General features: G+C 35.2%; 1 protein-coding gene and 1 long non-coding RNA gene across 2 annotated transcripts in view; one reads left to right on the top strand and one right to left on the bottom strand.

Moving 5' to 3' along the window:
* Positions 1-16077, bottom strand: part of LOC119075437 — a 28884-nt gene that overhangs the window by 12605 nt on the left and 202 nt on the right. Inside the window, exon 2 of the long non-coding RNA XR_005087398.1 lies at positions 5467-5475. This is a non-coding gene — a long non-coding RNA (uncharacterized LOC119075437). The remainder of the gene's footprint in view (positions 1-5466; positions 5476-16077) is intronic.
* On the top strand, positions 3840-15124 carry LOC119075436 (rhythmically expressed gene 5 protein). Its single transcript, XM_037181875.1, has 3 exons — positions 3840-4321; positions 9497-9677; positions 14327-15124. Exons 1-3 carry the CDS (start codon positions 4220-4222, stop codon positions 14980-14982), a joined length of 939 nt encoding a protein of 312 aa, XP_037037770.1. The 5' UTR covers positions 3840-4219; the 3' UTR covers positions 14983-15124.

The following is a 16077-nucleotide window of genomic DNA, read 5'->3' as shown; positions in this document are numbered from 1 at the left end:
CCTGTTTTACACTTTCATTGATGACTTGTAAGAGAACATTTCTACGTTTTTGTGAACCAACTTCACTGTAACATCCACAGCAACATAATCTGCGTTTAGTGTGACATCGGCTTATGTCAAAGTATGTTGAATTTCAAGAGGACCGAGCGGTGACACAAATTGAGTTAACCAATGAAAGTGTAAAACAGTTATGATCTATTGTCCGCCCGGAGGACATAAAAATTTGATTTTCGTACTTAAACGCACTCATTTTCATATTATTTTGACATAAAATGTGAGTGCGTTTAAGACGAATTCGCCGATCGACCATACCTGTTGTAGACTTTCATTGGAGTTAACGGCTACGAAGTTTATATGAAAAGAGCAACTTAACAAAAACAAAATTCCGAATTTTCTTTAAAAAACATTTTCTTCAAGTTGTATTCACACACAATCTGTACTGAGTGCATTTATAAATTTCGGTGTCACATGCCTTCGTGGCTGTCTCAACCTGTTCTTTCAGAACCTTAGAAGCAACGATATTTACCGATTGCAGTGTTGAGAAATAGTCTATAGCGGTTGTTGCAGATTGAAAAGACGATTTTGTTTTTTAATTCAATTTTTACCTTTATTGAGGACATGTTTAAACAATAAACATCAATTATAGAGTACAATTTTGCATTAAATGGTTTTTTATAGTGTTTCACAGTTGTGTGACACACTGTTAAATTTCAGTTAGGTATTCAGATTACCACTCATGCTTGAAGTGCGTTGTTTCAACTTTTAATCTACTTCCGTTATGCGTGTCAATCTGACTCTTTGGTTTGCATCACAATGTTCCAGGATATCGAAATCACACTTACACATCAGTGTCAGCACAACCGATCTACGAGCGACTATCCGAACAATATCGAAAAATTCTCTTTTTCTCAGTGTAAACCCATCAACGTACAACTCTTCCAAATTCGTTAATTGTCTTATTATGTTAAGTAGATCGGCGGCACGAATTTTACTGAATTCCAATCTTTCGAACAGACAAAGTTTCCTTAGCTGAGTAAACGCTGACCATGGAATGCGTTCAAAGGAGTAGAAATACAAAATCATTTCACGTAGATGCTGCTGTTTCGAAAGAACATAAAAAATATCGACCGGAACTTCGTCCACAAAAAATACGTTCACCGATTCCAACGACGTTGATGCTCCCAAAAGTGTAGTCATGTGTTCGCAATTTTCAACGTTAATGTGAACGTTCAGTTTTCTTAGCTTTGGAAGACGTAGCAGTGTGAAATAGTTGTATGAGACTTTGGGTCGTTTAGAGCTTTGTAACGTCAAGTCTTCCAATTGTTCGTAACTTTTGCTGATTGCTTGTACAAGCTCTTTGCTGGCGTATAATAAATCTCCTTGTAAATTGAGAATTCTTAGGCGCTTATGGCGAGCAACAAACTGTGAAATATGGTTGGTGTTGTGGACGTAATCTCTAGTAAATATTCGTGAATGACGAAATGAGAATCGTTTCAGATTCGGGAATTTGGTCTTCAGAATTGCAAAGCAACCGGTTGAACCAGTGATTTCCAATTCAATCAATGAATCACAAGCAATGCCCGGTAATTCATATTGATCGAAAGTACAATAGTTCACTGTAAGTACCAGCAACCGTTCAAAGATTGACTTCAGTTCTCTGAGACATTCAATACTTTCCAAACCGTGAATCTCGAGTCGCTTTAGCGTGACGTCACCACAATACTTTGCTATTAAATCCACAACAGCCTCATCCCCGTATATTGAAAGTTCACGGAGATTGGATCCGAAATTCTTTAAAATTCGTTCGACGTCCTCACTGCTCATAAATTTTGAACCGTTCTTCCATCTGAATGTGAAACTGTCTGTGGACGCTGTACTTACAATGCCGAATTCCTTTGGGAACAAGCGCTGAATTATTTGTTTGAAGCGTTTGGAGGTCTCAGCCAGAGGGCACAGATCGATCAGAGTCAGGATATTCGATGAAAATATGTCTAGGAGACAATACTCGTTCAAGTCGTTGATGTGCGTTCCGGTTGCATTCGTCATTTCAATCGGAAGTATGGCGTCCGTCTAAAACACAAAATTTATTTTCTTCAGCATCGTAATGGCGAGCGACAAAGTGTCTGCTATTTCTGACCTGACTCACGATGGAGTTTAATGTTTGAGGCTGCTCCATGACAACCTCGTCCAATTGCAAAACGAAATTAAAAAAACGGAAAAAACTTCCTTTAAATTGACAAGCACGAAATTGTTGGTTGACTGCTTATTATGGATGCTCACAAACGAATAACCAACAACAAGCAGTTTGACACTTTCAAAATTGACATAAGCTTATGTCACACTAAACGTGGCATTGCCATGTGTGTCACGTAACAATCGCGGCACCGACTTATGTCAAAGTGAATTGAGTGTCACGGAGCGATGCAGTTCATATTACCATTACATGATGATGTGATCCGTGCGCTTGATGCGGCATAAGCTTGTGGCAGAGAGATTCTCGCAATCAACTCGTCGAATCAGAAAATTTGAATTATTGCATGGGAATTCATCTTTACAGTGTGATATTTGACCTGTATTTCGCTGCGTGATGTAAGTCTGATAATATGACATTTCTAAGATCCAAGCCGTTGTCTTGAGGCATTTCTCAACATGAAATTCACCATACTTTGACAGTAGCCGATGACGTACTAATCAATGATGTCAACTTTGCAGAGGTCACGCAGATCGCCATTTTATTAGAAACGCGGGAACATACTCTTTTTGATGACAAGCATCACGAGAGGAGAATTTTTTGTATGAAAATCCGCCATATTGTTATCGTGACCTCCCCAAAGTTTGCAGCCTTTGCACTAATAGCATGGGATTGGAGGAAAATGATTCAGGAACGCTTGTATGAAATACCCCTACACTTTTCAAACTAAATCTGCGAACGAATTAGGTGTAGACATAAAATAAATGCAAGATGGGCACTTTCCAAAGAAAAGTCAACAATTTCTAACTGGACTGGAGTCCGCAGATCATTGATTTGTTTACACGGAAGCCATTCAGCAAAACAGAAACAAATAAATCGAAAAAGAGAGAAGTCAACAAAGAAAATCTCCTTAAATCATCAAATTTTATCTTAATTAAAATCGCTAATTAGTTCCACCGACAACATCATGGAACACTACTGGAATTTGTTGTGCTATCACAAAATTTCCATCGGCCAAAACCAAACAACAATGTTGCAATAAACAACAAATATTAATCGAAACATCAGGTAAATTGGATATAATACATTGGATACCTGTGGCTCTCCATTCCATACAACAAACCATATAACATGCACACAACATCCATACACTTAAATGGTTTGATATTCTCATATTCTCCAACATCCGACAACAACACACCTCTTCAAAAGTCTGAAATCAAAAACTTTGAAAATATTTACGTTCCCCCTCTGCGTTTCATGGTGTTGGTGTTGTACTTGTTTTGATAATAATAAATATTGTTGTTGGTGTTGATGTTGAGAATCCACCTTTTCCAAATAACCACTTAACGATGACGGTGTTAAAAAACCAACAGCTCAGAGATAGAAATGATGATTTCACTACAGTCCAAAAGGCACAACAAAAAATTTGAAGAAGAAAAAAAAATCTTAAAAATTCTCTTCAAGCCGCAATTGGATGTTATGTTTTGAAAAAAATAAAATTCCGACACAATATTGGAGAAGATTCTCCATAAGCTTCTCCATAATCATCGGCTGGCGTCAAAGCGTCGTTTTTCGTATTTTATTTATACGTAAAACGTCACAACCGTTCCTAATGACTCTCTATATAACTGGTTGGCATTCGACCAAACTCAATCATTTTATTTAGAAAACTCAACGACTGAGGTTTTTGTGGAAACAATTTTTGTGATCATTTTGTATACCGATCGTGTGTTTGATCGTACTGATATTTTGTTTGGTAAAAGAGAGAAGAAATTTTTGTATTTTTCTTGGTTTAACAATTGTGTGAAAAGATTTTCTTGATTTTGTGCAACAGCTACACTGTTTAGTGGACTAGGAAAAGCGATAATATTGAAAGTGTTTTTTTTTTGTGGATTGAGAAAAATCGAACAATAGTGAAATTGAATAGAGGATCTCCATTTGGGATCGAAAGGAACAAAAGGACCAAAGGACTATTGTAGAGAAAAAAGTGATTGTTGTTAAATAGTCAAATTAAAGAAGAAGAAAATGGCGCAATATTTAAATATGATCATCGTTATGACTGTGCTGATCACACTTTGTTCCGGTTCAGCGATTCCAATGTGGGAATTTCTGAGTCGAGGTGAAAAGGTGAGGTTTAATCAAATTCTTTTTGCTTTGTTGTTGTACCGTACCCACTAAATTTTAATGAGAATAAGAATCAACAACATAGAACAACAACTGTTATTATAGGAACATAATTATAAACGAGAAATGAAAAATTGTTTATCTTTTAAATGTTTTGACTTTGTGCAAGGTCGAGTTCGTCTTTAAAATTTTAAATCATAAAAAAAATCGAAGACAAAACAAACATTAGCAACGAAGATTAATACAAAAGAAGAGAAAACGATTAAACGGCGATCTCTGCTCATCTCCTATTCGATATATATACACTTTATTGACCGAACGATCGATGTGTTTTTTTGCATTAATTTATTTCGCTTACGAATTTCTCTGAACAATTTACGCAAATCCATCGATTAAGTCACAGTTATAAAAATAGAACGATTAAAAATCGATTTACCGACTTTTATGGTCATATGTGGTGATCATGATGGCTAATAATACGATAACAAACAAAAGAGGAAGAAGACGACTGAAAAAATAAAGCTTCGAACACATTTCTTAGCTGGAATCCGGTCGTTGTTTGTTTGGTGTGTGCTTTTTTTTTGGGCAAAGATTAAAAATGATTCATACGTAAATTTAGCGCACTTGAGAATTTCTTAAGCACACAACATTCCACATTTTCGAAGTGTTTTTTTTATTGATACGATGAGTTGGTTTGTTGAGGCTGGTTGTTGTTGGTTGTTGTTTTTTTCGTGTATATAATTTATGACCCGGATTATGGCAAGTTAAATTTGATCTAGAACAGAGCATGGAGGACAAAGAACTGTCGAAATGAGAATTGAGATCAAAGACGGTCTGAAAGCAGCAGTTGTTTTCAAAAGAAAAGCGGTTTGAGCTCTCGACTTCGTTTATGGATGTAGGATCGAGGGAATAATGTTATTGTTAATCAGACCTTAGGTCCGGTTCTTTCTTGATTGCGAATTTTTCTTATTTAAGTCATCTGAGCAAATCGAATCTTTGAAAGTACCGAACTTTGATAGTGTTTAACTCAGATGTAATGTTCCTTACATTCCGAAGCTTAGTCGGTCATGGCAACGACTACTTTCATTCCTTTTTATCGATTGTTTCTGATTGTTTTTATTGAATCTAGATTACTTTTCGATCAAAACTTTTTTTTTCTGCAATAGTACGTGATCACCTATGGACATGATTGTCGATTTATAGCCGAAAATTGAAATTCATTTGCAATACTGGAACAAATGTGTTGGCTTTTTGTTGGAAGTGAAAAAAGGAATCAACAAAAAACCGTTAAATCGAAACGAATCAATTCGGTTGAATGGAAGTTTGTTTGCACAGATCGTAGACGAAAATGTTGAAACTTTGACAAATCCTAAAAACGTCTTTACGTTGCAAAGGCATTGCAAAAAAATCTTAAAATTCGCAACAGAACTTTTGAAATTCTCCTAATCTTTCCGATAAATTGAAGAGATTTAATGAATTTTAGTTCTGAAAACAGTCCAGCCATTAACTGGATCTCGATCTGTAGAAATTTCTTAATTACCAACGCACTTCAAGCAAAAGAGAGTACTTTTTTGTATGAAAAATGTTTCCAGATTTTACAGTGTCAAATTTTGTTCGATACACTGTCCTGTTTTAATACTCTATTTAGAGTACCACTCATGCTTGTCATGCTTGAAGTGCGTTGTATTTACCCTAAAAATATCTCAGATTCATTCATCTCATTAGCTGGAGCCAAGAGCATTATTCGAACCATATCCAAAGTCCTGTTTCGAATAACATTTCAATTTAATAAAGAATCAAAATCAAAAGCCAATTATACTTTAAACGCCACACCACTTCGATATAATAAACAATAAAAATGCTGGATCAGTCGGTTCGCGGTACATAAACTCCATTTCAATTCAATAAAAATATTTTTGTTTTTGTAAAAGGTACGGCTAGGCACTAAAATTAATGAAATTCCGATACTTTGAGCAAAGTGAAACTTTTCGATTTTTTTTTCGTCTTCTTTCTTTCTTTCTTCACAATATTAAAACTTGAATGAACTTGGACAGAATGTGAATTCATTGCAAGTGAGTGAACACTCAAGGCGCTCGTTTCAACGTTTATCGCATATATACACACCTTGTGGTATATGTAATAAAACCAGCGGCTTATTAAACTATAAATGCAATAGCAATGCTTCTCATAAGGTTTTTAATTTATTTAACCAAAAAAAAAGACGCAAAAGAAAATCTTATTTGATTTCGTATTATGTGTGTAACGCATGCACATATTTAATGAAGTTTAATAAACCGAATGCAATAATGAATTTGGAAATATTTCTCTTTTCGAAAATACGAGACGTGAATTTAAATACAAAATTTGAGAAAGAAATGTGCATTTTGATGTAAAAAGGTGGCGTTGGGTGGCGTAATGATTTAGACCTTAACAAAATTGTTGAGGGACTAACAGAGATTGCGTTTTGTTGGTGGCAATGAAGCTTTTCAATGGAATTTCAAAATTTCATAAAATTTACTAAAATGGAATTTCCTTAAAAATTTTAGAATTGAAAATCTTGTAATCTTGCAAATTTGTAGAAATTCATCTTTGCTTCGTCACGAAGGAGACCTAATTCAAATCGTTATTTTGTTCTCCTGCCAAGTTTGACAGTATAGCAAAAAAAATGGAATTAGGTCTTTTTCGCGTTGCCATGTGTACCTAGACCTACAGTTAGTTGCCACAGGCTTTGTCGAATTTAGGGTCGGAAAATATTGTGGTACTTTACTGTATCTAACTCGAAAAAGACCTAATTCAAATTTTCCCTTTGTTATACTGTCAAAGTTGTGAGAAAAACAAAAGTAAAATTTGATTTAGGTTTCTTTCGTGTTACAATGTTTAGCTAGGGTTCTTCTGTCAAACAACCAAAGAAAAGTTTGGATTTGCTGTTTGTCTCGTCGCTCCGTCAAGCCAAAGTTAAAGTGGAGGTTTGTTAACACAACAAATACCGAAAGTGCGAGTAGGTGTGCCCGAACCGAAGTCACTAACCTGCACAATGTAATATTGTGGTCAACAGACGAAAGACGATGACAATTTTGTATATTTAAACGAAAAAAAAAAGTTCAAGTGAAAATCGTCACGTAATGGGATCGGTTTTTGGATAGGTGAAAAATATTCGTTTGGCGTTTTTATTTGCCATATAAAAAGTTACATAAATTCGAAATTTATGTTTGAAACTTTGAAAAAATCGTTTTTTTTTCATTTTTGAATATCACACACGTCGTCGGTTGATAACGAAATTTTGTATTTATCGAAATGTGCACGTAGAACAATGAAATCAACACACTCATACACACCAGACATTATTTATTAATTGGCGCAATATGCATGCATATGAATGCAGTTCCCTTCGTATGACGATTGTAATGACTGTAAACAATGAAATTATTAATTCGAAATTACATTTCGTATTTCATTTGTGTTGAGTAAATTCTTTTTTATTCATGAGCCGAATGGAAAGAATGCGATTTAACGGATAGAGATAATCTCTGTGAAGATATTTCGTCAAGTTGCAAACAAATGCATTTTTTTCAAGATCATTTTTCTGCTAGACGTTGCATTTTAATTCGAACACAATATTGCACCTACCAGGCAAGTTTTGCATTTTTCTGTTCTCTTGAACGTAGTAGAAAAACAAGTTTCATGTCACAAAGAAGAGTCTTACGCCGATATGGTGAACTATTCGAAACGGAACACTACTTTGGCGGTCATAGCCTGAAGCATAATGGCCATTGCTTTAATAAACATTCTTCACTTAATAAATCAACCGTTTGAATGACGAACAATTGTTAAGCTTCTAACATCTAACAGGTCGGCTTCAGGTTGGTATTAGTTTCGACCTGTTGTAGTTTTCATGTTGACCTGAATCCTAAATATGACAACTTGACCCAATTGGACTTAGGCATCGTTTGATCAGCCTAATATCATCCCTATCTACACGAATCTACGCGAAAGAGACCGAAAAGTCATATTTTTCGTTCCTACTTCTGTCAAAATTGACAGGAGAACAAAAGAAAATTTGAATTAGGCCCCCCTCGCGTCACTATGTATATAAAGAGTTAAACTTTCTACAAATAACACCTTGATGTCACCTAAATATATCCAAATGACACTAAAGTGTTCCACAAAGATACCTAAATCTCTATCAGAATGACTCAAACACCTTCCAAAAGACATTATGAAAACTGTACCAAACTGTACATAAATCACTCACCGGCCATCAATGACAACACACTTATATTGAACGAACAGCATGAGTTCTAATAAAAATTCTTCGAATACCGATGTATTGACGAGAATTGAAATCGATTACATATGCGTCTGGGTTGTCATCAATAAATAAATTACATGAATGGATGAGGGGCAATTTGTGACTGATTCTTGATTTTCATGGAATGATTGCTAAATTATGGAGCTCGTTGGTTCTACCTTCCCGAAGTTTCGTTCTAAAAATTGACTGTTAATTCATATGTGATAATAGAAGAAAATCAGTTTAATTGTGCGTGTGTATCGCCCGTGTCACGTATTAGCAAATATTTGCTCAGAATGTTTTGGAATGATAATTAATTTAAAAAAAATTTAAACGAAACAACACAGACATCGCGTTGTAACACGATTACACTGTGGTGTGGTAAATAGGTATCATAACGAAAAATGTTGAAATGAAACACTCCGTCCATTCCGAACGTTAAAAAATTCAAATTGCACCGTTGAAAGTGACAATTTATGCGCGATCCATAAGATAAATGAAATTTATTTTTGATTTTTTTGTCGAAATTTTAAATTTTGTTTAATCCAACGATCAATAACGATATCGATCGATTAAAGTTCATCGTGTGATATAACACGTGAGCATGTGAAAGATCGTCGGAGGAGATACCATATGCATGAATGGTTGCAGGGAATATCATTCACCTCACCAGTTTATTATTAATCAATTTATTCGATCGTCGATCGGTCTATTCACCCGTTAAACCGCGATTTAAATCGTACGAAACTTTCTAAATGAAATTTTTGTTTTCGATTTTTTTATTTTTAAAGAATTTTCAAAATTTTCGGTTAACCTCTGCCACTTACATAAGACTCGAGTGATTCAAATGGTATTTCAATTTAACAAATTCGATTTTCTTCTCCTTCCAGATGTCGCACCTGTACTCAATGTTTGCGAAACAAGTTAGTTCACATTGCAAAACAAACGTCGACACACCGGTAGCGAAATGTAAACATGATTTGCTGGTGTATGGTGTCGACAAATTGGAACGCATGACTGACTTGCATTTGGACGCAATGGATCCATATCAACGCGGTGCTAATGATATAAGTAAGTGTTGTGCATTTGTAGTGGCGCTTTTTCTGTAGAGAGGCTAAGTGATAGGATATTCAATGCAAAATTGGGAGCTGCGGGAATTCGTTTGTTTTTCAATGTTTCTCCGTTTCAAATGGGCTGTCGATGTCAATGGAAGTTTTTGTTGACAACGAAACATTCGGATTTAAACTAAATAAATGAAATTTCATTTTTCTTATAATTCGCCAATGTGACACGTTCCTTTCTGAATTTAAGTTACGTTATTCCGATTCCTACATAATTGCCACACATTCAGATCATCAGATTTTAATAAAGTTTTGACTCTGGCGGTTTTTCATTGAAACTATTTTCTGGGTGCAAATATCATAAAATCCAGCCTTCTGACCTTACCACTGTAGTACCTAAAGTCTTTGAAACATTAGATGAAGTAAAAGATTTACTCATACCGCTCCTCATCAATCAAAAATGCCCAGCTAGTTTCCCGGAGTTCAAACGATCTTATCTCTAATCGACCGTGTTAATGTTAAGCGAGATTTTTATGCAATGAATGCGTGAAACTCTCCATTTCAATGAAAATATTTTCTTCGATAAAATTTTCTGTTACCATCTTCACCATCAATGGAAACAATGAACCGAGCAAGAGAAGAAAAAAAAATCAAGAAAACATTTATGCAGAAACTAGTTCAACTGTAGACAAATTATTCCATTCTTGACACATGTATCGACTACGTGAACTGAATCTAGGTGAAAAGATTTGAAAGAAGAGAAGAAAAAAATTGTTTCACGTTATCTAATCCACTTGTTGGTATTATGAGCATTTTTTCGATCAAATTTATTCCAAGCGAATTTATTACGCTGAGATTGTGGATGGAAGAAGAGAAGTGAATTAAAAAAAAGCAACAAACTTGGTCTATGTTGTAAATGCGCTCTTATGTATTCAATATTGTAAATCTAGACAAAAATGGATTGATCCATTTGAAATCTATAAAAAAAAAACAATTTTTGAAATAAAAATGTAAAAAGTTTCTGTGTGTTGCACATCAGTTCGTTGAATAACGAAAAATGCGTTTCGACATCAGACTCTTCTCTTTCACATAATTATTTGGTTTTTATTTATTTTGAGAAATATTTATTCTTAATCATGTTATTATTAGATGCAACACGTTGTTACATATCGGCATGGAAAATGTAATGTTCGGAGTGATGAGAGTTTTTTGGTATTTTGCAACACAATCATCTTGTTTATTGTGGGTTATTATGATGGTTGCCATGCATGCTTATTAGAAGGTTTCGTTTTTTTCCTATAATAATGCATCAAGAGGCACCATGTCTAAGTAGGTTCTTGGCAGGTGAAGGTCACTATCTTTTGTTTTATAAAATTTCCAATCTGAATCTCAATCTGTGGTAAAACCTATCTAACCACTTCAAATGCTACAGTTGAATCATTACTAATTGAGCTTTTCATTTAGGTTTAATTAGACGCGAAATAGGCCTACTTCAAATTTTTCTTTTGTTCTACTGTCAAATTTGACATTAAAACAAAAGAAAAATTTGAATTAAATCTCTCTAGTGCAGCTTGAGCTCCTTTTCAGGGCGTAGATTCTCGTAGCGTTCGTAACTTTAAGAATTCATAACTTGACAGTTCTTATGGGATTTTATGCACGCAACTGTCAAGTAACGAATATTTGGAGCTACGAAAATACGAGAATCATCGCGCAGTTCATTTTCATTCTTATCCCACCACAATCTTGTCAATATTTCATAATCTCAATTTCATTTTGAAATTGATATTCATCTTAAAGGATTGAATGGTCCATTTAGTCCTTCTTAGTGAACCAGTTTCGATCAGTCCTCAAACTAATTTTTCGGTCAGTCTAGGTTGCCTTTTCAATCTGTTACAAATTATCTGGCAATCACATCGCATATTCGGTACATCGTTTTGAAAAGGTGAACCCAATGTCTTTTCCAACAAATTGACCTTTAAAATCCAAATGTTTGCCTTAATTACGTTGTTCACGAAGACACCTTTTAATTGTTTGTGACGGTTTCAGCAAACGTTAAAATCGATACACAAAAGAGTCGTCTCTTTATGTCCTACAACTACAACGAGCAAACCTTTACAGATTTCACCTCTGTGGTTGCACGGTTTCATTTTTCAATTAAAAATCTCGGTTGAATTTATTGTTATGTTTGATGAGAGTGTATTCTATATGCAAAACATTGGAACATACAAAAGCTCAGTCTTCAATGGATACTCCGAAAATTATCTGACATTCGAACGAGAGACGAAAAAAAAACAATTTTTCAAAATGCTGTGTATCGAAAGAGGTGTATTGAAGTAACACATCGCGCAAAAATGTTTCAAATTAAATTCCCATCACATCGTTTCATTAGTCTATTAAATATGTAGAAAACATTTAACGTTTATTGAAGCATCAGCGCACATTATACTCCAAGCGATTCATTGAAACATTTTCAAATGGAAAATCGTGACAAGCTGTGACCTTTAGCGCTCGAATCTATTTTCATTATACTAAAAATATTGATATGTGATTGGATATGGAATGATGAACATATAGAAAAAGAGATGCCCCGTTCAACAGTCTTAGAGTTGTTCAATACTCTCCAGTATTGCATTTCCTAAGATTTCCCATAGCTTCCAGCTAAATATAGACATTTCTAACTAGTTTACTTCAACTGATCTCGGGGTCACACCTCAAAAATCGTTAAGTAAAACTCTCAATTTATTCATAAATCTTTGACAGCTGACAGCTGAGATCAGTTAAATCTAACTGATCTTCTTTCTAATTTGAGTCAAATTATTTGACAACAATCATCACCGTTATCGAATTCAATGAAATACTAATGCAGCACCCCGTTGCAGTCTAGAATGTGCATTTGAATCGAGGCGAAATATAGTTTTGGGAGAGCACTTTTTGATCAGTTGAATTTAACTGACGACACATGTCAAAATGAGAGAAATCACATTCAAATTTAAACTGGTCCTCCGACACCACAGATCAGTTAAATTTAACTAGCTTTCGCTCTCCGCCTCTACAAGTCGCTGCTGTTTAACAACTAGTACTGAGTTGGCTCTCATTATTTTTTACGACCAACCACAGCCACTCAAGTTTAATGATGTAAAATTTCGGTCAGTGTTTTGTTGCCGGGGATCGAAATGCATTTAACAGATTTTGTATTTTACATAACATAAAATGCATAAAATGGCATGAGCAACACCCAAACGCCTATCAGCGTTACAATATAACAAAATGTTTTCGTCGTTCAATTTAAAATGCAATTTCTGAAGCGAAAAATTAATTCCAAAATAGATTAGAGAAAAAAAATTCAAATAAAATCTCGATTCGACTATTTTCGATGTGGATTCTGATTTGCATATGCACACATCTTCAGCGAATTTATGTTAGAATTAGCAAAACAGAAAAATAAATTTGCGTTTTTAAAAGAGAGATTAATTCAACTGAAATTACCTTCTTAAACAGCAACTTGAATTGCGAAAAATACGCTTAACGGAACAAGGAAAGCGGGAAGTAACCTCGGAATGTCTCTATGTTTATAAATAAAAGATAATTTATGATTTTTCCAATAATAAAGTGGAATTTTTTTCTACTTCTTCACTCGTATGCTCATCGTTTATACACATCCCATAAATAATTTTTCAAAAAAATATATCTTCGACTGCTTCAAGTGATTTCATCAACAGTCTTCAATACTTTTGCGTGTACTCTCGTAAATACAATTTTTTTTTCTTTAAATTTTTTAATACTTTTGTTATGTGTGTACTTGGATCATCGATCAGCGGTATAATTGAAAATAAATTGAAATTTTATTAATAATTTTCAGTCAGCATTGAACTCTGCTGACACCAACGATTGAATGAATCTATCAACAATAAAAAAAACTTATTTAGAAACAGTGAAACAACCAGTCGCTCGTAGTCTGGTGCGTTGTTTGAAATCTGTAGCTAAATCTTAGAACTATGAACCGCCGTTTAGTTATTTTACTTTCTCTGACTCAAAGACAGATCGAAGAAGAAGGTCGATTACATCTACAAGAACTATTTTTGCGCTAATAGACTGTTATGATCAGAGCGAGAAAACCGAAGACTAGTTATTATAACTTGCCTTGGGGTACTTGTCAAAGTATTTGCTACTCTTTCAACGTGGTACGTTGAGAGCGAGAGGACAGAAGACCAGTTTATTTTAACTGGCCTTGGGGTACTTGTCAAAATATCTTCTTCTCTTTCATCATAACACTCTATAATCAAGATAACGGTCTCACAATTTACTAACGGTGGCTCATAGCGCCAGTTGTAGGTTGAATATGAAAGAATCAAAATAATTCTTGTCTGCGTCTGATTCTCCTGAGCTAACTTTCAACACCTAATTTACAAATCTTTATTCTAGAAAAAAGATCTTTCTCTCACCAGACTATTTCATTGAATATCATAAGACTCTCATCAGAAGATATTGTATTCGATGTCATAGTCGTATACATACAATCGATGTCAATTGCCAATTTAAATTCTAATTCTCTAATGTTAAATGAAAGGACAAAAAAATTGGAGAAGAAAAAACTTATTTTTGTTGTTGTTGTTGTTAATTGAAGAAGCGTTGTCTAACAGATTCTCTTCTTGTTTACAGTATGGGATTCAATGATGGAAGGTCATCAATCAAGGCCATCGAAGAAACACGAAAGTACACCCAGTCCCATTCGTGAGCCAACCGGTCAATACGAAAAAAATCCATTGTTCGACGATGACAATGACAACGATTACAAGCAAAATCAGGCCGCATCGTCTGTACAATCATCATACGCCAACGGCATGGACAGTGCGTACTCATCACAAAACTATCCAACCGCAGCCGAACGTGATTTCGCCGATCCACCGAATAATCTGGCTCAAGGTGCCGCCACCAACATCGACCTGCACTTCGACTATCCATCCGAAACGGCTGCATCGACGACAAACTTTTTGAGCGGTCCGATGATCATTCGCGTCCGACCCGATGGTACACCGGTTGAAGAGGATCAACACAAACCATTACCGCGTGATGACGATCGCGAAGCCATGACCATCGGCAAGAATCGTTTGCCAACGGCTCAGCAAATATCGGCCAACTTCCAAGTACCACCACCGATCGGTTTTCAGCCACAGGTGGGAATCTATCGCATTGCGCCGACTAGTTATCAAACAGCACCGACCAGCTACTATCCATCGTCATCCGGTCGGAATACGAGACGAACGATATACGCCAGTTACCGGACGACGGATAGAAGGTTAAGTAATTCGCATTGAAAACTGTGTTGCGGCGACGACGACAGGGAGAAGGAACATTTACTATATTCGTATACATAGATGACAGATGAACCAACACCGAAGATAATTTAAATTTGTAATTTATTTAATTTATGATTCATTTTTGCTAATTTATTTCAAATTTTTTTGGTGTTTTATTTAAGTGGAAGAAAAAAGTGTTTTTATGTTAAATGATAGAGTAGCGCCAGCGATCATCACACAGTCTAACATTTAGTTGGGATAGACTTAACGTTAATTTCCCTCTGATAATTTCTAGCGAATTTTAACGAAAATATTCCCAAACATATGTAGACTGTGGATAATCAATGTCTGATTTTGTTGGCTAGTGCTTTGTTTACGATAAAATATCCAACGCAAAGAGAAACCGATTCGTAGTTTGTAAGTCTATCCAAAAAGAATGAAAAGTGCTTGTCTCACGCAAGTGTTTAATGTTTGAATTCTGGCTGGAATTTAAATGATTTGACATGAGGACGGCACTGGTTAGTGTACCTAAAGTTAGTATATGCTTGGAGCGTTTGTAAAGTGAAATGAATGAACAGTGTGAATGTCGAATCTAAATGAAGAAGGATTGCAAATCGGTTTCGATTAAAACTTTCTTTGTTTTAATGTCACTTTTGACGTTTAACAAACAAAGGTTTGATCGAAACAGCGTTTTAATTGTGTGTGTGTTTTCCACATAAAAGTTTTTATTAGTGTTAGTGTGACCAAAGTTCTGAAAGAAGAGCTTAAGACACTCACCAAGGCAGGTCACATCTATTTTGTTAAACGCACTCATTACACATTGTGTGAAAAGTCAACTTGAAAACCAATTTTTTTTTGTGAAGTTGCAATCGTCATATACGTTTCACAAACCTAGTTGACGCCACAGGAAAATTGTGACGCCACCGCCTTCGTGGTCAACTCGAAAGTGTCTTAACCTGTTCTTTCAGAACCGTGAGTGTGACAACTCCTTTAGCCCGTTCAATAATTGAATTAAACATAGAGCTATAATCAAGAGGTGACGTGGTGGCGCTAATGGTAGTTGACACCCAAAAATTAAATATGGACCTCCTGACTGGGCTTATTTAAATGAAT

The sequence above is a fragment of the Bradysia coprophila genome, unplaced genomic scaffold (genome assembly GCF_014529535.1).
Source record: "Bradysia coprophila strain Holo2 unplaced genomic scaffold, BU_Bcop_v1 contig_211, whole genome shotgun sequence".
Lineage (NCBI taxonomy): Eukaryota > Metazoa > Arthropoda > Insecta > Diptera > Sciaridae > Bradysia > Bradysia coprophila.
The sequence above is the reverse complement of the archived record's forward strand: the minus strand, read 5'-3'. Positions and strand labels throughout refer to the sequence as shown.

Coding starts and splice junctions, on each gene's coding strand:
- LOC119075436 (XM_037181875.1), top strand. CDS start 4,220: ATGGCGCAATATTTAAATATGATCATCGTTATGACTGTGCTGATCACA. Junction 4,322..9,496: donor TTCTGAGTCGAGGTGAAAAG/GTGAGGTTTAAT, acceptor TTCTCCTTCCAG/ATGTCGCACCTGTACTCAAT. Junction 9,678..14,326: donor ACGCGGTGCTAATGATATAA/GTAAGTGTTGTG, acceptor TCTTGTTTACAG/TATGGGATTCAATGATGGAA.